Here is a 24,190-nt window from a genome sequence, read left to right as displayed (position 1 = left end):
TTATAAAATGCCAAAAGAACAAGGAAGTCATCATTCACAGCTTCATGTTCACCAAGAAATTAGGTCTGTCGCTCACTTGAACTGGTGGGTGTAATTTTAGCACAATTTTGCTGCTGTTGTACCAAATCGGTAAGCTGGTATCTGACACGTGTTATATGCCTACATTCCTTCTCAGCTGGGAGCCAACTTGCCTCAACATGACTCTTTACACAAGAGGGCTGAATGAATGAATGCCAGAACTTTGCCACTGGACTTATCCCGTTGCCGAGATCTCTTCCAGCCCAGCTTCGGGGGAGAGTCTGGAACACTATATTTTGTGTCAAAAATGAAAAACAAAAGAACAAACAAAACTTTTTACAACATATTTCCCTCGAATAATAATGTACTGTCGCGATTAACAAATTTACACAAGAGGGCTGCCTCACTGTTCCACAAAAGTTTCATGAAGCATTTCTCAGCACTTGCGTACAAAAAGATATTGACTACTCTATCCGTCACCACTGTTGAAAATGTCTCAACGTATTCATAGGCTTCGCAGTAGAAAAACTGAGTAAAAAATACTTTCCTGGCAGAAAATCAGGAAACTTACTGTCCTTCCTCTCTGGGAGCTCCCATCACACTGAAACCAGAATGGATGATGCAACACCCTTTGGTGGTTTGTTAGTGGCGATACTAGCATGATTGAATGTTCATAATTCAGTTAAGAATTTTAGATATGAAAATAAGTATAATTCTTGAATCCCTGGAATGATAAAGAATGAGAAATTTTCATGTTTTTTTAAAGTATATTACATATTTTTTACGGTGTTTTGAAAGAAAATTCAACATTTTTCTTTTGAATAAAACTTTCAACTTTTGGAATTTGCAGGAATGTGAAAATATTGAAATAGCCATGCAAAAATATTATTTTTTCCATAGAAGTTTCATTAAATAAAAAAACCAAACTGCGATCATAGAAATGTAAATACAATAAAATCAAACCGTCTAAAATGAAATACACAGATATAAAATAAAAAAATAAAAACAAATACAAGTCAATACAAAATACATAAAATAAAAGCCTATATATAATACGACCATTAAAATAAAATAAAAAGTAAACAAAAAAAAAAAAAAGAACGTAATTTAGCAATCACATACATATACCTATATACAGGGTGTTTATTTGAAGTTCGCTAGTTCCGAGCTGTTTACAGTCAGAAGAAAAGGCTGTATAATAAAGTGACAATTATATTTATCAAAAAGGTATAAGATTTTGTATATTATTTAAGTATTATTGCTTTAGTATACTTTCAAGGTTGCCAAGAAAATTTTCCAATTTGAGTTACTGTTTATGACCTATGGAAGGATTATATTCCTTTAGGCCAAATAGTGTTTGTTTTGTAGTTATATTTTGTTTTTCTGTCCTGCATGTTTTAGTGATGTCTTGTCTAAAATAATATATATATATATATATATATATATATATATATAAAACATTTGGGAACTTCTTAAGGAAGGCGTAGGGAGGAGAGGGGAGCATTTTAGCCCTTTGAAGACCAAAAATCTCATCTCTGCATTGCTTTTGGTGCGGATCGTCTATAAAGTTACTAGTTATTTTCGTAATAATTACTCTATTTTCTTGTTGCTGTATTTCAAATGTATTTGACATCCATATTTTTGTATGGGCATTATTTTTTTAGTTACCTCGTTGGGTAGTTTACCTGTTGTGGCCTTTGTATTTGTATGGAAGATACAAGAAAAACATGTTCTTGTAAACTCAACTTCATACTCCTTGGTGAAGAAATGTTTAGATACTCGACCGAGTCCACAAAACCTGAGCAGTTTGTTCACACGTTTACAAAAATTACCATTTTCACTACGATTTGTATAAGTAAGCATTCTCAAGTGGTGTGTGTGTGTTGGAACTTCATTTTTCTGGTCAATTTCTCTTATTTTTTTTTATCAAGACATTCCCAAGTTTCGTAGCTTTCTGATAAACAGTTATTGCTGTTGAAAGTTCAGAATAGGTGAAATATTCAGGGTGTTCTGTAAATACTAATGTGACCTCCATCTCACTAACCGTTCGTTGTACAGGTATAGTTTCAATTTAAAAAAAAGGGCGTCCAAAAGTTATCCTGCACCATTTTTCAGAGTAAAAATACTGCTGAATCCCAAAATCGGCCACTTCACGAATTGGCCAATTTTGTCGTGAATTGACCCCCCGCGAATGTCGGAATTTTGGGCTTGGACCAGCCAGTTCGCAAACTGGCAGAAGATTCCTGGCTGAGGTCAGAAATAAAAAGTCATGATTCAGGGTCATCGACATTTGACTTTTCATGGTAATTATGCCCACGTTAGCTATGTCATGCCATCATACCGCAGTCACGCCACGCCAATTATTTTTTTGTCTTCAAAATTTTACAGAAAATTTCTTCTTTTTGTTATTTAAATAGTTTTTTCTCTCAAATTTATTTTTTTCCTGTTGTCACATATAGCCAATCCAATACAACTACTATATATAGCCTCACACGTTAGAGATTTAGGGCCCACCGGAAAGTCTTACATCAGCATATCGAAAGGGATCTCCAGCCACATCGCAAATTGATCGGCCAAAACCCAGATGATTTATACAAATCGAACTTTGACCAAAACTCTGCCAATTCGCGAAGGAAAGGTTGGATTTCGACAGTGTCCGTAGAAGATTTTCAAAAAGAATATCAAATATTTAAAATTAATGAACATTAAAAAAATTGAAATATCGTATATATATGTTACGATAAATGTGATAAATCGGTTATTGTTCATAATAACTGGTCGTTATGCTCCTTACCAAACCTATTGGTATGTGTCATGAATTTATCACTTTCACCGGTGAATATTCATAATACCTAAGCGTCATTGGCAAATTCCCCTTTACCAGAGATTATGCATAATACCTAAGCGTCGTTGGTAAATTTGAGAGACACTTGAAATTTATAATATTTATTTGTGATTATGCATGAAACCGAATATATTATTAATTGGCAAATATGACGAATGCATGAAAAAAATTCCAAATGCGTATAGTATGTGTGATGAATATAGCCGTGCCCCGATATAGTGATAACGCACTTTACGATCGTACCCCAATATAATGATTCAATACATGTATCAATTGCCATATGTAGTATATCACATAGTACGATTTTACATGTTTACCAACCAAGCGACGCTTGGGCAATACATAATTGCCGGTAAAAGTGATTAATTTAGTGAAGTTTATCAAATTTACCAACGACGCTAGGGTACTATGCATAATCGCCATTGAAACTGATAAATTTAAGGAAATTTTTCAAACTTACCAAAATGTTCGATGATTATTATACATAATATAAACAGTTATTATTATTATTTTATCACATTTTCCGTAACATATATAAATTTTATTCAATTTTCAATCATTTTCAATTTGAAATATTGTTTGTTATCGGCACTAGTGAGTAAATTGATTTTTTGCATTGCGAAGAATTTTTTTTGCGTGTTTCTTCCAGCACTTGCAATGAAATGTTGTTATCACAAAAGCTGAAAAGATTTTGCCAGAAAAACTTCCATTATGAATATAGTTATACAAAAAATGTAGATATAATTTCTCTAATATGATTGGTTTTTATGCAATCACTTAATAATCTATATTACTATTATTATATACTTTCTCATAATCCTCGTTCACGAGAGAACAAAGTAATAAAAATCCATTTACAATAATAGTTTAATCTTGATTCTTCCTGAAATTCGAATCCATAACTGAATCAAATCTTCATCAATTTGTTTGTATAAATTAATTAATTAGCAACTAGTATTTTTTTTTATTCATCACAAAACTAAGCAACTACTTACGGAAAAAGTAATTAGTAGGATAAGTTTAAGTGATGTAATATATTCCTGTTAATTTTTGAAACTGATATTTCCAACAAGTCGCTAATTGGATATTGTAAACCGTTTCAGGTTTTTAATCAGGAAAAGGGAATAAAAAAACTAAACAGAAAGTTTCAGGAAGCAACTGGAGGAATATTGATAAACGTACAAGGATGGGAAATGTGAATGTGTGGACTTCAGCAATTCAATGTGAGGTTCTTTTGTGGAAGGTTCAAAGCAGATGCTTATTTGTTGTTTCAGATGGTAATTAATTATGTTATGAATGGCGCCATAAAGATACCCAGAGATGAAGGAAAGAATCGGATTTTCCTTTGATGTTCCCCGCTACCAGCAAGCTCACGACTACAACATTGCATATTTCTCTGTAAGAAAAAAAGAATTTCGTAGAGGAATGAGAGCTATTTTAAGCGTGAAAAAATGTCCGTAGAAGATTTTTAAAAATAATTTCGAATATTTCAAATTAATGAACATATCTTATATATGATACGGTAAATGCGATAAATCCGGTTATTATGCATAATCACCGAGCATTTTTGTAAGTTTGATAAATTTCCCTAAATTTATCACTCTTATCGGTGATTGTGCATAGTAACCAAGCGTCGCGTCGGTGATAAACAGGATAATTCATACACATGTATTGTATCATTATATCGGACAATAGGTGCATTTGAAAATTTTTTCATATTTCTCAAATTCAGCAATAGGGTATTATGGTAATCACCGATAAAAGTGATGAATTTATCAAACTTACCAAGATGATTGGTAAATATGTATAATAACCGGTTATATATTATGTATTACAACCGATTTATAAAATTTACCGCAACTTTCATACAGTATTTATTCGTATATCGCTGAATAGGAAATTGAAAACAAGAATCCCTAGTAGTAATAGAAATGGACTTATATATATGAATGAAATACCAAAGTTACATTCAGTGGAATTAATAGGCTTGATTGTGTCTCTGAGTTCTTTGAATGTCTCTATAATGAATGTTTTAGATATTTAAAACACGCTTTTGATATTTTTGCAAAAGATTGTAATATTTGTGCAAAAGATTGTGATATTTTTGCAAAAGATTGTGATATTTTTGCAAAAGATTGTAATATTTGTGCAAAAGATTGTAATATTTGTGCAAAAGATTGTGATATTTTTGCAAAAGATTGTGGCATATTTTGAAATAAAACGCAAAAAATTATTATACCAAAGAAAACAGTTTATGAACACACTATCAATCTCCGCTATTCATACGCGGGGAATCGAACCACCATCCTCTAGCAATCTGGGAAAGTTCTCTATACTACTCTTTCTACGCTACAAAAAAAAAATGAACATCTTTCCTTGGAGCGGTGAAATCCAAGGATCGGTAAAATGTCCAAAATATTTCAACGGACCCTTATGAGTCCACTGCTGATTTTTCCAGTAATCATAGGTCTGTATTAGGATATACATTCCTGTATTTTTGTTTGGAATCCACTTATCATAAAATTGTCCAGTTTTTTCAACGTTTACTTTTTTTTGTTAGCTTTACTAAAATTATAAATGAAGATAATTTTCATAACTTATGAACTATATTATGATGATTACGACTAGTAATATTGTATTCATCTCATATGGCACACTTAATTTTTTTTTCCGGGAATTACTTTTGAATTCACTGTCATTTACCCTCCCCCCAATTGATGGTTTTCCAGCAGTTTCAGCAATAATTGATGATTTTGCTGTCTTATGGCAACGTTTTTTGGTGATAATTGGTGATAACCCATAATTTTGCTATATTTATAATCCCAATTTTCCATATTTCGCCACATTTAGGAACCCAGTTTTCCGTATTTTTCTTGAATGAAATGGAATCACCGGGTTGACACCTTTCTGTGAAATCCATTTTTGTTTACTGCGATTTGCAATAGTCCCTTAATTTTAGCAATCTCATCAATAATTAGCAATTTTATTGAGAATTACATGTTTTGACGTCAGATAATGATACTCTGTATTTATGAAAACGTGATTTCCTTTCTTTTTATTAAAAATTTAGTCATCCGAAGTATAAAGGTCTAATTTTTCATTTGAATCGATAAAGATATAATAATACTGTATCGATTTCACAATTGAATAATTTTTCATTCAACTAGCATTGAATTATCAAGTCTGTTTCGGAGCTCTTGCGTCATCGTCACGAACTACCTCTGGTCCGCGGATCATAGGTTGAGAAACAATGCCTTAGAGCATATATACTCTGAACGGACTATTCATGCACAGTCAAACGTAACTTTGCTAATACCTCATACTAGGAGCCCTTAAGGTCTCCAGTGCCTTTTGTATTGAACAGAACTTAACATCATTTTTTACGATCGTCTCCAAATGTTTTATAAGCTCGTGGGTTTCTTCAAAAATGGATGTGGGATACTTTTGGAATGACTGGATCTTCTTAACAATTCATACTTAGCTTATAAACACTTTACCTAAAGCGGAAAATCTTACTGGCGAATACTGTGTTGTAAAAAGATTTTCCTGAATTTCATAATGAACTTCCTTGATATCTTGATTCTATATTTTTCATTCGTGTACTACAGATTTCCGAAGATTGTTTGTTTTGATTGCATTGTATATACAGGATGAGTTAATGCGGCCTTTATCTCATCATGGGTTGATCCTAGAGGTGTGGTTCTAATTTAAAAAATGCTCGAAGTGTGTTCAGAAATCACCCTATAGCAGTTTTGAGAATGAAAATACAGTGCATCATAAAATAAAAAAATAAGAATTTCTATACAGTCCTGTGCTCTGACTTGCAGTTAGGAAGTTGTTGCTCTGCCTCTCGTGAGAACAAAAAAAATTCCATGTTTCTAAGTAAAATATTCGCTGAGATATTTGAATTCAAAAATGGGAGAAATGTTGGAAAAGAGCAGCACAAACTAACAGACAACGTTCCTTTCCCTCATTTATGCTGTTGTTTATCAAGTTTTCTCCAATCTTTGAATTCAAATGTCTCAGTGAATATTGCAATTCTGAGTTTTTTGTTTGCCTGAGAAGAGACAGGACAACAACTTTCTAATTGAAACTTTCTACGTCATAGAACGGGTGGGGGGGGGGGGCGTAGAAGAATTTAGATATTTATTTTTTGAATTAGAAGCATATCTCTACGACTAACGGTTGATGTGATAAATGCCGAATTACGACTTGCAAGACACCCCGTAAGTATATTTTTCTCATCTTTGCGTAGCGTTTTTGTATTTTGTGTAATTTTTGTTACTTTATTTGTGTTTTGAGTATTTTATCATTTACTTGTGTTTTGAGTATTTTATTATTTTTATTCGTATTCTCTGCTATTTTTTATTTTTACTGGAAGCTGTTATTGGGTTTCAACCTGTTATTTTGCATTTTTTCAATAGTAAGTGAATAAGGCTAGCATTAATGTCATCAACGCTGATAGAAGGACAGATAGAGGAAACAAAAGAGTCATCGCTTTGAAATGTACTATACAATTTTGAAACTACTCGGAGGGCAGAAGCAGTGTAAACATCCTGGACTATTTTCTGTTTCTGTTCCAATAATCAATTCTTTCGAAAACGCCTTCAAAGAAACCTTGCCGAAAATTATTTTCTCTTCCCCATTTCGAAAAATTTCTCTCAATTACAAATTCTTCCGATCAAAAATTTAAATTTAAAAACTTTTCCGCAAACTTGATTATGCATACCATAACGTTTGGGTGAAACGTCCATGGACACATTTTAAAAAATTCACTCATTTCACTTACACATGTCTGAGTATCACAGAAACTCAACATAACACATAAAAAAGTAACGCAAATGGCTGGGAGGTGACGAGAACCAAAGAGCTTCTGAATAGGGCGAAAGAACAAGAAAAGTTTGGAAAACTTTGTTAAGATCTAGCCAAAGGGCTACAATGCTACAAAGGGTGCTCATATTAGAATGATCGTTTATGCAACGCAAATATAAAGAAACTAATTATAAATTAGAGATGGATGATGATTTTTTGCTCGGCTAAGATACATGAAATCGATAGGCTTTCTGGATAGTGCCGAGGTGAACAGGAGAAAAGTGGCATTTCTCTCTACCGGGAATCGAATCCAGGACCTCTTGTATACCGCGCAAGCGCCCTGACCATCTCTACTATCACCACCTGGAGGCCATTAACTAAAGTTAAAAAGAAACTGCGATGTCTCTACTCAGCAAGTCGCAATACTGTGCGTGTTTTAAGGGAAAAATAGTCTATCTTTGGTATAATGCCCGCTCGTCCGGTATGCAAGAGGTTCTGAATTCGATTGCCGGTGGGGAGAAATGACACTTTTTTTCCTGTTCACCTCGGCGTAATATCCAGAAAGCGTATTGATTTCATAATTATACATTGTTTGTGATGCTTTTTGTGTGTTATCCTAAGATAGATACAGGGTATCCTTTGAGTGAAATTTTGTACTGTTGATTAATTTATTAGAAAAACGAAAAAAAAAAGAAACCAACTCTAGCTCATGAGGAATATTTTAGTGCAAACGCTACCTTTTTATGCTAATCGCTATATTTTTTGTTAATAAACGAAAATTTAATAAAAAAGTTGATAAACGAATTTTTTGTTTAAACGAAATGCACTGTGTTGCATTTTGTTATGCTCAGACAGACACAGCGCCATCTATAAGTGAAATTTTGAATTATCGTATGTTTATTTATAAAAAAAACGAAAAAAAAACTCTAGGCCATGATGGATATTTCAATGCAAACCACAACTTTTGTGTCAATTAGAAGATTTTAATTAATTTTCTTAAACGTTATGCATTGTTTGTATTGCATCTTATGTTATACTCGAACCAATACACTGCAATCTGAGAGTGGAATTATGGTAATATTGTTTAATTTATCAAAAAAAAACACTTATAGGTCATGATAAATAATGCAAAACAGCACCTTCTCATTCAATTTATTGATTTTTTATTTATTTTTAAAATGTTTCCAGGACTTCTTAACGAGAAATAAAATGGGCGAATGCATAAAAGTTTTGGGGATTACCTGAATTAATCGGGTCATTAACTTTATGTGTTTCATCGAAAATCTGATTCACCTTGCAGAAATTATATGATAGGTTGATTTTTATCTTTTCATTTTTCAGAAATTATGAAAGAATTTCAAAAATACATCAATCGATCAAATTTATTTCTAGCGATAATAATTTTTAACTGCGTGCAATTAAATCTAATAAAACCCTCAATTGAGGAGATCATTTTCAAAAAAGGGACATTTCCACTTTTTTCTAAATTTACACAGTAAAAAGCAAAAAACGCTTCATAAAAGTGGAAAACAAGTAGCATGTATATCAATATTTAAATATTGCGTTTCTTGATCAAGATTCAAGGGAGTTATGTTCATTTAAATTTTTGAAATGTTCCGTTTTGACGGAAAATTAGTGGAAATGTTAACCTTTTGATTAAAATTTGAGCTTTGTCAAGTCTGAAAAATTGAAAATTTCCACGTCATCTGTTGATTACAGAAGGCTTTAATTAGCCGAGGATGGTACCCTTACTGCGCTCTAGTAATGCACATAAGGAACACGATCATTCTACAGTGGAACCTCCAATAACGGACACTCCCGTTAGTGGACACCTTCACTGACGTGCATAATTTTGAATTACATCGATGGGACTCATTGTATCTTACTATCCATTAACTGACACTCCACTTTAGCGGAAAAAATTGGACTTTCTACCAAAATATGTTCCCGTTTGAATAATTCCGGTTGCGTAATCTGACAGAGCTCATCCAAAGATTTATAAACCGTTAAAGAGTGAATTTAAGAAAAAAGTGGAAATGTTCCGTTTTGAAAAAGAAGCTCCCCAATTTCTGTAGAAATTTCACGCACTTTATTTCTCTCCCGGTTCAATTAATTGAAATCCATTCATTAGTTGTCGTATAGTGCCAAACATTTACCGTAACACACATACGTTACCTGTACTTCGACATCACTCTAATGAGCGATTTGTGCCAGTGTAAGGCAATAGCTACAGCTTTTATTCGGCCGGTGGGAAATATAAAAACAAGCTACGTAACTATTATTTGCCGGGAAACTGGTAGAAAACAATCATTTTCGTTTGTTTTATCCACTTATTTCTCTTGGGTACGTACGACTTGAGGATGTTGCGCTATTTTCTGAATACTACCAAATACACTCGATGAATACAAAGCACAAAAAGAAAAATTACGTTTTCATGGAATTCTTGATGCAAGCAAAACAAATTTCTTTTGAAGTAATGATTGGGGAGACATTGAATATTTGATTTTCCATTCAACCGAAAATTTTTCTACGCAAATAAATGTAGAAAATACAGTTTCAATTTCACGAATGATTTTTTTTTTCTCAAGACATACATGATTGAATGCTAGTATTTCATATTTTATGATGTTCTGCATGGAGGAACTCATTATTGTTATTATGATCATCATCATGATTCAAGTTTAGCTTGGGAAAGAAAGAGGAAGTTTTCATATCCAATTGTACTGATCATTTTACGCCGACTTGAACAACTCTGAACACTGATGCTATTGTTGTCCGTAAACATGTATTCTGGAGAAGAAGCCCTTTGGTCCAAGCCGTAATTGATTGATGAACTCTTGCCCGTGCAGCTGAAATGGCGCCAGGGGCGTCTCACTTTTGTGGAGCTGGATCTTCTTTTATGTATGCTGTTTGAGCCGTAATTTTTTATTCATTATGATAGATCATGGAAGAATAAAGTTATGCTTATCCATGTGTGAGTCATGTTATTGTTCATTCAATAAACAGTAACACATCGAGTCTCTGAAGAATTTCATTTTCCATTTCAGATAATAAGGCTGAAAAATTTAGGAATATGCCTATGAAAAAATGAATATAAGAAAACAAATGCCAGTGAAGAACCAGTACCTTTTATGGTTATGAATTTTCTTTATAAAAAATTTAAAGTGTTCTTTAAAATTTAAATTGGTCTTCTTTAAAATTTAAATTCATCTTCTTTAAAATTTAAATTCATCTTCTTTAAAATTCAAATTGGTCTTCTTTAAAATTCATAATCATGAATACAACATTTTCTGAATTCTTTGTTCCTACCTATTAACATGGCAAAAGACTATGCTCTAGTACAGGGGTCTTCAACTTTTAAGACATGGCGGGCCGAATTGAAACTTCCCACGAAGTCTACGGACCATTGTGTAATTTACTGTTATCTTAATAGAAGGAGCCAATGGGGGTGGGGGGGAGCAAGTTAAACAAGGAAAGAATAATTTTAGACTCATTTATTCTGAAACCATTTCTTTCATTAATTATCAAATTTTTTTATTTCTGAAATAATTTTTCAATGATTCTAAAATTTATTTTGTTTAATTACTGATTAAATCACTTAATTCGGAAAATTATGTTTTATCGCAAATCATTTTAAATGATTTTTATTTTATTTATTTCGGTAATTCTGAAATTATTTTCTTTCTCAAATCTTCAAATCATTACTTTCAGTAATTATGCATTATTTTTTTACTTTTTGTGAAATAAGTAATAGCAGAAACTACGAAATTATTTCTCTCATTGATTTATAAATTTTTTTAAAACTTATTCAAAAATTATTTGTTCCAAAAATTCAGAAAACATTTCTTTCATTTTCATCAATTCTTGAATTATTTCTTTCATTTATTCTGGAACGCTCATTTTGGTTCGAACAACCCACGGTTCTCTTACGAGTTGAATGGTGTCACTATCCCGGATGCAACTAGGGTCACCGATTTGGGAATTCGGAAGTTTTCTGAACATTGTTCAGCGGTGGTCAAAAAAGCGAATAGAATGCTTGGTCTCTCATTTTCAAAAAGGTCTCTTCGCGTTCTCTTAAAGCCATTCTTCCGCTTTTTCGTCCTGGACTGGAGTATGCTGTAAGGTTTTGGAGACCATACCTACAGAGGGACATAGACTTGGTTGAAGGGGTGCAGAGAAGAGCTACGCGTGTCCTTATTGGCACACAGGGCGTGAGTTATGAAGATAGACTTCATTTTTTGAATATGTTTACATTGGATGAACGCAGGTGTCGAGGAGATATGATCGAAGTGTTCAAAATTTTCAATGGGATGGATAGGATGGACCATGAACTTTTAGTACACCGCCAATCGACTGCTTTTACAAGGGGACACCAGTATCGATTGGTGAGGGACAATGCAAGGTTATGATGTCGCAGGGAATTTTTCTCTAATAGGGTTGTTAATAAATGGAACAGCTTACCCCCGGAGGTAGTAAATTGTAACACAATTGACACGTTTAAAAAGAAATACGATAAACATGTTGGGGTAAATCGAGAAGCTATCCATTCTTAGAATAAGACAACCATAAGTATTCTTTATGGGCATTGTATATAATATTTTATCACGTGTATATATTGTTTATCATTTTTGTTAATTGCATTTTTAATTGGGTTGCTGTATTTTTGAATTATATGACATCCATATTTTTATGGGCATCTTTTTCTCAGCCACCTCGTTGGGCATTTTGCCTGTTGTGGCGTTGTATTTGTATTATTTTTTTCATGAATTCAAAATTATTTCATTTATTAATTCTTGTGTTAATCATTTTCAACCATTTTTTTTGAAAATGATCGGTGGGCCACGACAAAAAGCTCCGAGGGACAAATGTGGCCCGAGGGTCATGCGTTGAAAATCCCTGATCTAGTAGAAATGCCATTAAAAATATTATTAACCATTGATTTATTTCAAATTTGATACACATTTATACACTGAAGTGCCAAAAGTCATGAGATACCTCTTGATGGCGTAGGCAAAGGGGGGGGGGTATGTTTGGGTTTCTAATACTACCCCCCCCCCTTCCCGGAGCCAAGACTTTAGTGTTATTTTACAGGAGAAAAGGTAAAACCCCTCCTCAGAAGGAAAAAAAAATCTGAAAACCAGCCTCGAGAAAATTCTGCGTACGCCTATGTACGTCTTAATATTGCTGCACTTCACCGGGCCTTTGGCACTTCAGCACTGATGTCATGGGATGCTTTTTAATATCGTGTGGGATTCGTTTAACCCGGTGAAGTGCAGCAATATTAAGAGGTATCCCATTACTTTTGGCACTTCAGTGTAATTGTATATGTTATCCTATGCTAATAAAAAGTTTTCTACATCTTTAATATTCATTTCAAATAAATGCAAACACACAAAGGTCACAAAAGGCAAATCGTTCAACGAAGTGGCTGAAAAAAAGATGCCCATAAGAAATATGGATGTCAAATATAACTAAAATACAGCAACCTCAATATGAAACCATATATCACGAAAAAAAAAAACTAATAATTAATAAGTTTACACTGCCCATAAAAAAATCGTCTAATGATTATGATTAATTATGATTATTACGATGGTCTAATGATCATGATTATTACAAGATATACAGAAGACTGGATGTTGTGAAGATATTTATTATTTCAGATGTTAATTTTTTAAGGAAGGAAAAAACTCATCTCTGCCTCTACCGGGAGTCGAACCCGGGTCCCTCGATTGCCGGACGAGTGCTCTGACCACTAAGCTACAGAGGAGATAGAGATTTTCCTTCGCTAGAGCGTATATATGCCGAACGGAACCGTGCAATGGACGGTGAAACCGATCAGCTAATAGCTCATGGACGACGAGCCACCAGATGGCTATATATATGACATGAATGTCGCTCTCCACTTGTTAATACAAGATATACAGAAGACTGGATGTTGTGAAGATATTTATTATTTCAGATGTTAATTTTTTAAGGAAGGAAAAAACTCATTTCTGCCTCTACCGGGAGTCGAACCCGGGTCCCTCGATTGCCGGACGAGTGCTCTGACCACTAAGCTACAGAGGAGATAGAGATTTTCCTTCGCTAGAGCGTATATATGCCGAACGGAACCGTGCAATGGACGGTGAAACCGATCAGCTAATAGCTCATGGACGACGAGCCACCAGATGGCTATATATATGACATGAATGTCGCTCTCCACTTGTTAATACAAGATATACAGAAGACTGGATGTTGTGAAGATATTTATTATTTCAGATGTTAATTTTTTAAGGAAGGAAAAAACTCATCTCTGCCTCTACCGGGAGTCGAACCCGGGTCCCTCGATTGCCGGACGAGTGCTCTGACCACTAAGTCTATCTTCACAACATCCAGTCTTCTGTATATCTTGTATTAACAAGTGGAGAGCGACATTCATGTCATATATATAGCCATCTGGTGGCTCGTCGTCCATGAGCTATTAGCTGATCGGTTTCACCGTCCATTGCACGGTTCCGTTCGGCATATATACGCTCTAGCGAAGGAAAATCTCTATCTCCTCTGTAGCTTAGTGGTCAGAGCACTCGTCCGGCAATCGAGGGACCCGGGTTCGACTCCCGGTAGAGGCAGAGATGAGTTTTTTCCTTCCTTAAAAAATTAACATCTGAAATAATAAATATCTTCACAACATCCAGTCTTCTGTATATCTTGTATTAACAAGTGGAGAGCGACATTCATGTCATATCATGATTATTATTAATTATGATTATTAAGATGGTCTAATGATGTTTTGAATTTTCCAAAAAAAAATCATATTAACACCTTGAGCACATGAGAAAATAGCATAACAGCATTATAATCGAAGAAGAAATTAATTCAAAATAAAGGAAAAACTGTTCAGTTCAAAAAATAACGAAAACGAGTTGAGATACATTCACAAATACTTGAGTTATTGGAAACGCCTAACTTTTTATCTTTTGCTCCCAACACAAGATGGAGTTGATGTCAACTTTCGCTTTTCTTTTCTTGTGTATTTCTTATTATTATTATGTCTCTCTCCCTCTCGAAGGGGAGAAATGTGTAAGAGTGGATGTCACAACTCTCCAGTGGGAGGTTGTCTGATGTTAGTCCCCCGCGTGTTATTGCGCGCATTATTGAATCACCCTTCTCACAGAATTAAAATTTGTTGAGTTTAAAAACACAGGTGTGTGTTTGAGTTCATGGTAATGACCAGGGCCGTTGGTCCGTCGTCGCAGGAGCACCAGTGATCCTATAGATTGATATTTGATTAGTGAATCGAGCATCAGTGAACCTATATATTGATAGTTGATTAGTGAATCAGCTCAACTTCGGATACTTTGGATACTCAACTTTTCTACACAAGAAACTGTAAGTAGAATTTCACCAAATTCATATTTCGATTCGCACAATGGCGAATTTAACTGTGTTGAGTCGACGTAAGGGCAACGTCAAGGCCCAAATCACCAGACTTGATAAATTCTTGTCAGATAATGAAAGTGCTAGTGAGGCAGTAATTAAATGTAGAAAAGAAACATTAAACACGACAAAAAACAATTTTGAAGAGTTGAAATTGAAATATTATGAAGTGTTAAAAGATGATGAATTCGAAGTTCTAAATGTAGAGCTCTGTGAAATTGAAGAAAAATTAGAGGACATTGAAATCCGTTTGAGTTTGTTGAGTTTCGTTCCCAGTAAAATCGAAACTAATACTTCTAAGCAAAACATAAAACTGCCAGAAATTCCCCTGCCACAATTTAGTGGTAAATATGAAGAGTGGACTTTGTTCAAAAATCAATTCAATTCTCTGATCACCGAAAATATTAACCTTTCCGATGTACAAAAACTGTATTATTTACAAGCTGCCTTGAAAGGTGAAGCTAGACAAGTCCAAAGCATTGAAGACACCTTCGATTCGTTATTCTCTGCACTAGAGAAACGGTTTGAAAACAAACGTTTGATTGTTGATACGCATATCAATGCATTAATTTCAATCCCTAAAATCACCCAAGAGTCGGCTAAAGATTTGAGAGCCTTGCTAGACAACGTTCAAAAACACATGAGAGCATTAAACATTGCAAATCTTAAGACAGATGCTCTGAGTGAAGTAATATTATCCAATTTAATTCTCAGAAAATTGGACAGAGAAACAAGAAAACAATTTGAAATGACCCTAGAATCTACAGAAATTCCTAGTTGGGACAGTTTGATTTCATTTTTGGAAAGCAGATGTCAGTTTTTGGAAGGTGTCACGCGAACTATTCCCGTCCGTGAGCCTCGCAATTCACCTATAAATAAATCGAGGACCTTTGCTGTAAAATCCTCTAACTACGGGAAATCATGTCCTGTATGCAAATTAGAACACTCCATATATAATTGTTCTGAGTTTCATAAGCTAAGCACAAATGAGAGGCAAAATATAGTGAAAAAGAAACACCTGTGTTTCAATTGTTTAAATGACTCCCATACAGTAAATCAATGTATGTCCAAGGGCTGTAACATCTGTGGTTACAAACATCACACCCTCCTTCATAGAGTTAAAAGAAATGACTTGTTAGAAGACAAAACAAAAAAAGAAGGAAAGTCGCCTCCGCAAGCATCAAACGTACTCCCGCTTGCTGATAAACAATACGATGAGATGGGGGAAGTCAGTCACACATCGTCCCTCATAAACAGCACTCGTCGACAAGTGACAAATAACTACGTTCTCCTGGCTACTGCAGTGGTATACGTGAGGGATTCACGAGGTTGTTTACAACCATGTAGAGCGCTGTTGGATAGTGCATCGCAGTCAAGCTTTGTCACTACCGAATGCGCAAAGAGACTTGGGCTGAAAAGAAATAAAACTTTCGTCGCTGTGTCTGGGTTGAGCGGCTTACCAGTAAACATAAACCAGAAACTGCATGTGGTAATTTCATCTTCAGATGACAAGTTTAGGCGCTCATTGGAGTTGCTAATAGTTCCGAAAGTGATGGGTTTCAGTCCTTCCAGATACATCAACAAATCTGAAGTTTCCCCTCCAGAGAATATACGGCTAGCAGATCCCGACTTTAATGTTCCGAATAGAATCGACATTTTATTGGGTGCCGAAATATTCTTTGAGATTTTATGCGAACATCGGATTACCACATCTAAAATATCGTTGCAAGAAACTGTTTTTGGTTGGATAGTTTGCGGTGCGGTGCAAAACCAAACCGAAAGTAATGTGCGATATTGTCACTTATCAAATGAATTAGAAAATTTAGATAACACCTTGAAAAGATTCTGGGACTTAGAATCCGTAAACGAAAACAAGCTTATTGAAAGTACTGAGGCATTTCTTTGTGAAAAGCATTTTTGTGAGACTCATTCCAGAAATGAGGCAGGTAGATATGTAGTGCAACTACCTCTTAAATCAGATCAAACACAATTGGGAGATTCTTTGGCCATGGCTAGTAGAAGATTGAACGCAACGTGCAAACGACTAGACAAGGATGAAGATATGAAAAAGCTTTACGTGTCCTTCATGAAGGAGTATGAGGATTTGGGACACATGGAAGAACTCACCTCTGTTGCAGTTCATCACAACACCTACTATATGCCACATCATGGCGTTCACCGACCTGATAGTGCGAGTACAAAACTTCGCGTTGTCTTTGATGCATCAGCCGTCTCTTCTTCAGGGGTGTCTCTTAACAATTTGCTCATGAATGGTGGAACTATTCAACAGGATTTATTCTCAATTATGATGAGATTTCGTCAACATAGATATGCTTTCACCGCCGACATTGTCAAAATGTATCGTCAAATTCTGGTTGAATCCGGCCATTGTGATTTGCAGAGAATCGTGTGGAAAGAAAATCTGAACGATCCTGTTAAGGTGTTTAGATTATTGACTATCACCTACGGTACAGCTTGTGCTCCGTATTTAGCTACACGTGTGCTGAAACAACTTGCGCTAGACGAACAATCTCGATTTCCTTATGCGTCCAAGATTGCACTCTCGGACTTTTATGTGGATGACATCTTGTCTGGTGCACATGAGCTACATGACGCCCTAGAGCTTCAGCGTCAATTGATACAGATGCTCCAAACTTGTGGAATGACACTTCACAAGTGGTGTTCCAATTCGACACTGCTAAACGCAGTCAACCATGGCGAGAATGGATACAGTTTTGATGCCAAGGACAATGTCACTGTGAAAACGTTGGGCTTGGCTTGGAATCCCCAAAAGGACTATTTCACGTTCAAGGTAAGCTCAAACCTATTTTCCGATTACACCAAACGCACCGTTCTCTCGGATATAGCGAGACTGTTTGACCCATTGGGATTGCTGGGGCCTATCATAGTTAAGGCAAAAATATTCATGCAGCGTTTGTGGCTGTTGAAATTGGACTGGAATAATACGCTTCCAAAAAAGGAAGCAACCGAATGGTGCAAGTTTATTACTGCCCTGCATGTTGTTAATGATGTATGCATTGATCGTTATTGCTTATCTGGTGAAGGTCACTCAATTGAAATACATGGATTCGCCGATGCTTCTTCTGAGGCTTATGGCGCAGCAGTTTACGTGCGGTGTCTTTCTGAAAATGTGTACAATGTTAAGCTTTTGTGTAGTAAGTCAAGAGTGGCTCCACTCAAGGTGACTACTATACCTCGTTTGGAATTGTGTGCAGCAGTGCTGCTGTCCAAATTGATCAGTAAAGTCGTAGAATCTCTAAGGTTAGACCTTAAGAAAATTATTTTGTGGTCAGATTCAAAAATTGTTCTGGCATGGATCAACACCTCACCTCATTTGTTGAAAACTTTTGTAGCCAATAGAGTGGCAGTTATTCAGGAAATAACTAGTGGGTATAAGTGGTACCACGTTAGATCCGAAGACAATCCAGCAGATCTGGTGTCACGTGGCTTGTCTCCTGACAAATTAATTCACAATGAATTGTGGTGGAGCGGTCCTGATTATTTGAGATCAGAACTTAGTTTTGATTTGGATCCGCCTACGTTGGCAGCAGAGGATGAGACATTTGCTAGTGAATTCAAGAAATCCGTTGAACATTCATTGGTAGCAAGTGTTGATGATGTTATAACACCCATAATAACGAAAGCCAGCAGATACACAACTACCATTAAAATAGTTGCTTACGTTCTTAGATTTTGTTCTAATGCGAGATCTAAGACAGACAAAAAATCAGGTCCACTCACTGCCCAAGAGCTTGACGTGGCAAGAATAAAAATAATTCAGACAGTTCAAAGAGAATTCGGTGAGGAATTGAGGAACTTGAAGCAAGGGGCTCAAGTCTTCACTAAAAGCAAATTGAAAAATCTCAATCCTTTCATGGATCAGAAAGGATTGCTTCGCGTTGGTGGTCGCATAAATGAAGCAGACATTTCGTACAATCAAAAACACCAGATAATTCTACCGGCCAAACACCGACTAACGAGACTGATTTTCGAATACTATCACCGTAAACACCTGCATGTAGGTTCTCAAACCTTACTGCATCTCGTTCGCCAAACTTTTTGGGTTGTTGGTGCAAGAAACCTTGCAAGAAAAGTAGTTCATGAGTGTGTAACATGCTTCCGTGCACAACCGACCACTCTTGAGCAAATAATGGGCAACTTGCCTAAGGAAAGAGTAAACAGAACTTTTCCATTCAACGTTTGTGGAGTAGATTTTTGTGGCCCATTCTACGTAAAATTCAAGGGTCAGAGAAGGGGTCAATTGCATAAAATATATGTTGCTTTATTCGTGTGTTTCGTGACTAAAGCAATCCACCTAGAATTCGTGTCAGATTTGACAGCAGACGCATTTATTGCATGTCTAAAGAGGTTTTTTGCTAGACGTGGAAAATGCTCATCAATATTCAGCGATAATGGCACTAATTTCGTCGGTGCCAACACAGAGTTGAAACGTCTTCATCAGATGGTTGTGAAACCTGATGAATCTGTGGCTAATTTTTTCGCCTTCGAGGAAATCACATGGAATTTCCTACCTCCAAGAGCTCCAAATTTTGGAGGCTTGTGGGAAACTGGTGTCAAGTCCTTCAAGCACCATTTCAAAAGAACTGTTGGGTCTTCCAAACTCACGTTGGAAGAGTTCCAGACTGTTATGACCCAAATTGAAGGAATTTTGAACTCCAGACCACTTACACCTCTATCGTCAGACATTAATGACTTTGATGTCCTAACACCAGCTCACTTTTTGATTGGACGATCGCTTAACACCGTTGTTGAGCCTGACCTGTGCCACCTTGGTGATAACCGACTATCTCGATGGCAGCTTACAACACGATTCGTTCAGACCATCTGGAAGCGTTGGCAGATGGACTACCTAAGTTCGCTCCAGCAACGAAATAAGTGGCACTTCTCAAAATCTAATGTGCAACCAGGTGCCATGGTGATTATCAAGGAGGATAACGTGCCACCGTGTAACTGGTTACTTGGAAGAATTGAAGAAATCATTCCAGGTCCAGATCACAAGGTTCGCGTTGTGACTGTTCGAACTAAAAATGGACTAATCAAACGATCCATAGCAAAAATTTGTTTGCTCCCGCTTCAAGAGAAATGAAGTGACTTGGTCTTCATGTAATTTATCATCTAGTGTTTGTGTTTATCATATTTAATCGGATATATTTTAGTAATTTCATTTGTGCATTTTAGCTGCATAATTTCATTGCATATGATAATGATGTTTTTTTTAAGCTTTTCAGAATGGATATTAATTTGAATTGACTGCACATATGTTTGTTGCATTTTGAATCAATCACGCGTGTTTGATTACAGCAGTTATGTGTTTAGATTTGTTTCAGTTCATTTTGATGCCTAAGATAGGATATGCCTACACAAGTAAGATGCATTTATCTTGCAAATGTATTATTACCATTATAGTTATATGCTCATGATTCTTCATAATTATTTTTTCAATATGTATTGTGTACAAGTTTTGATTTCAAGCATTTTTTAATTTCTTTTGTATTGTGTTAAATTGATATTGGTTGTAATTAGCATTACAACGCCGGGCGGGATGGAAACGCCTAACTTTTTATCTTTTGCTCCCAACACAAGATGGAGTTGATGTCAACTTTCGCTTTTCTTTTCTTGTGTATTTCTTATTATTATTATGTCTCTCTCCCTCTCGAAGGGGAGAAATGTGTAAGAGTGGATGTCACAACTCTCCAGTGGGAGGTTGTCTGATGTTAGTCCCCCGCGTGTTATTGCGCGCATTATTGAATCACCCTTCTCACAGAATTAAAATTTGTTGAGTTTAAAAACACAGGTGTGTGTTTGAGTTCATGGTAATGACCAGTTATAAAAAAAATAATTTATTTGGTTTTGAAATTTAATTTTAAATATGATTGAGTCAATGAAATCTCAATCTTTGTCATCATTTTATATGAACTGAATTTGTTTTTAAATTTTCAATCAAGTCTTATTCAATTACATTCATACCATGCACTTGTTTTTTTTAAATTTGACAAACCTCAAGTGTTGGAGATACTATATGTAAAATATTGTACTAAGCTTAACAAATACATTTTCTCAGGGAATACTGAGTCTTTATTCAGTCTAAATAATGCATTCTAATGGTGTTATAAATATATGTGGTCTTGGAATAAATTAACGGATAATTAATATTTTTACTATTGCATAATTTAATAATTAAAAGGTACGAAAAAACGCAAATCTCTTTTTTAAGGCAAAAAGGTGCAAAAGTAAGAGTAAAAGACACTTAATTAGTTGCACAAAACCTATATTTTTGAAAATATGTCGAGTCGAGTAACTAGCTTCAAATCATCCATTATCAGATGCAAATTATCGCAAAATTTCGTTAACTTGTTTTCCTATGAGAATTTGCACAATGCCTACAAATGAACTATTATTTTTCGTGATTGAGATATTATCATATAAATGTGATATACATATAAATATTTCTTTATAATTAAAAGGCAATTTCTTTTTGATTGAATAACTATTATTCAGACAATTCTAACATGCCGTAATAATTACCTTTATTTGTTTTTTTTCCGGGATGGTATTTGGATGACTGGATTAAGGAGATATTTTTGATAATGCCATAAATAAATAACTATAAATTAATAATAATAACAATAAATGATAGAATCTTGACGATTTTGAGCAAGTTCTTTGAAAAAGATGCATTTTTAAACTAAGGAATGTGAGCTCTACATTTTAATTTGTCTTTTACTGTTTTATAAAGTTTTAGAGTGATCTGGTTAACCGGTAGATGGCAGCAACGATTTTCTACTCTCAATAGAAAAAAATATATTTATTGGTTCCCATTCTGTGCTCCGCGTATTCGAAACACGGAGGAATCGCAAAAATTGGATCAATATATTAGTTTTTAAGTTGTTTGACAGTTTTTCAGTTTCTGGTTTAATGTATGTTTGCCTGTGTGCATTATTATTACTGTGCCTCAAGAAAAGATACGAAAATAACGAACAGAATGCCTCCAAATCGTTTATTGAACATCAAGCGATTGACCCAAGCATAATGACAAAGTACTTAGGAGTATACATAGACACTCACCTGAATTTCGACTATCCTGTCGAGCAAGTGATAAAAAAATCCCAAATTGCAATGGGAAGTCTTCTTCGTTTTTGCTACCCAAAGTCATATGTATCACTAAAGAAGAAGAAAACATTGTATGAACAAATTATCAGACCTGTTCTTATATACGGTGCGCCGGGATTGTGGGCTTTTGCTCAGAAAAGCAATATTTACAACTTCCAGAAACTCGAAATTATATTCTCAAGAGATTTACGGATGTTCCAAAATACTTCAGACTAACCGGCCTGCAAGCTGATCTTCAAATTCCACCCATCTCTAAAAATATATAAAGAAACTGGCCGAAAAGTACTTTGAGAAGAAAGATGCTTCAGAAGTGGATGCTATCAGCTCAGCATCCAACTACACAGCTGAACAGAAATTAGCACAGCTAAGACCAAAGAGTATCTTGGTTACAAATTATAGAAAGGAATTTTAATGTCATAGAACAAACAAAACAATTACAAAAAAATGATTATTGTAATAACTGAAAGGTATATGATATGTGAATTATACAACCATTTGTTATGTAACCTATCAGCATAGATTTTTTAAACTAATATAATTATGTAAATTCTCAGATATTCAAAAGTTACATCAAATGATTCTGATGGTATTGTGAGGAGTGTATTAATGTTCTGTAAATTCTAATAACCACACACACATTTGTAACCTTCCCCTCTATTTTACTTTTTTTTCTAATATGTTTGTCAAATGCTTAAAAATCGCATTGAATGGTTTTGGTGATATTGTATTGGAGTTTTCATGTATATACACATATCATTTTTCTCTGAATGGAAATATATTGTAAAATATGCTGTAACCTTATGTTGTAAAACATTGGTAATTTTTGAAATTTGTGGCAAAGTGGGTCACTTTAGTGAAATCGAATTGTTTAATATTGTAGATATTGAGAATACATGCAATCTTTGAAATTTATTTTTGAAGGTATGTTTAATCTGATGTGGTGAAAGATGTTTTAACCCCTGAAAACTGTTGACAATGTAAATCAGTATATTAATATTGTATTGTGGTAGTGAGAATATTTTATATATAAAGGGTTTTATATAATAAAAAAATAATGCTGAGATTCATCAGTAGATCTACGGTCAACTCCTGGTCATATTCTACCACGAAATCGGGTAAGCCATCCTCATGCACCTTCAGTCCCACGGTCTTCCCCAAGAAAATAATCTCTTTGAAAAATGTTGGCTCCTGTTCATAAGCTAGCCCCTCAGAGTCACGTTCAATAATTCCCACAGTTCTACAAAAAGAATTAAAAAAAAAAAAAAAATTCAAGCGCATACATACTCATGTTCACAATTCTATATCTAGTTTCGTATCGTAAAAAGTTCGCAAGTGAACCCATTTTTCGAGTGAGGCACGCTTACGGGAGACTAAGGGAGAATATCACTCTCAGTTCCACAGTACGTGTGTGGACGAATTCGAAAAAACCACCAACTCGGTTGTGATAACGTGAAAATAAATAAACAAAGCGAAGAATCATCGCTTGTCAAAGTTTGTTAAAAATTTTTGCTCACGCGAATTACTAATTTATCCAGTGGTTCTTAACCTATGGGTCGTATAAATCCATTTCAGACAGGGTGTCATGAGCTATGGGCCACGACCCAACTTGATCAGCGGGGGTTCCCGAAATGGTAATAGAAATCTACTTATAGACGCAGATTCTTGATCTATGGGTCACGACTCAAACTTGATTCGCAGCGGCATCCTAGATGAGTCGTACAAATCCCCTTGTAGTCCTGTTATAAATGCAGTATTATATAGTCACTAGTTCCATTAATTTCGGAAAACAGTCCCATAGGTCGCGAAGCTGATCTTGTCGTTGATTTTTGGCCGCGACTTAAAAACGTTAAGAACCACTGCATCTTAACCCAATCACTCGTTAACCGAAGTTCCACTGTTTTTGATTAAATACTTAGTTATACTGAAGAGACTATAAAACAACAA

General features: G+C 35.0%; 1 protein-coding gene across 1 annotated transcript; it reads left to right on the top strand.

Annotated features, from left to right (window-relative positions):
- Positions 1-15,086: 15,086 nt before the first annotated feature.
- Positions 15,087-20,222, top strand: LOC149067461 (uncharacterized). The gene is made up of 2 exons (XM_089252614.1): positions 15,087-15,180; positions 15,265-20,222. Exons 1-2 carry the CDS (start codon positions 15,087-15,089, stop codon positions 20,220-20,222), a joined length of 5,052 nt encoding a protein of 1,683 aa, XP_089108740.1.
- The last annotated feature ends 3,968 nt before the right edge of the window (positions 20,223-24,190 follow it).

The sequence above is a fragment of the Pholcus phalangioides genome, unplaced genomic scaffold (genome assembly GCF_987345545.1).
Source record: "Pholcus phalangioides strain wild (caught in Gottingen) unplaced genomic scaffold, Ppha-v1.0 ptg000030l_1, whole genome shotgun sequence".
Lineage (NCBI taxonomy): Eukaryota > Metazoa > Arthropoda > Arachnida > Araneae > Pholcidae > Pholcus > Pholcus phalangioides.
This window is presented reverse-complemented; position numbering and strand designations above follow the sequence as displayed.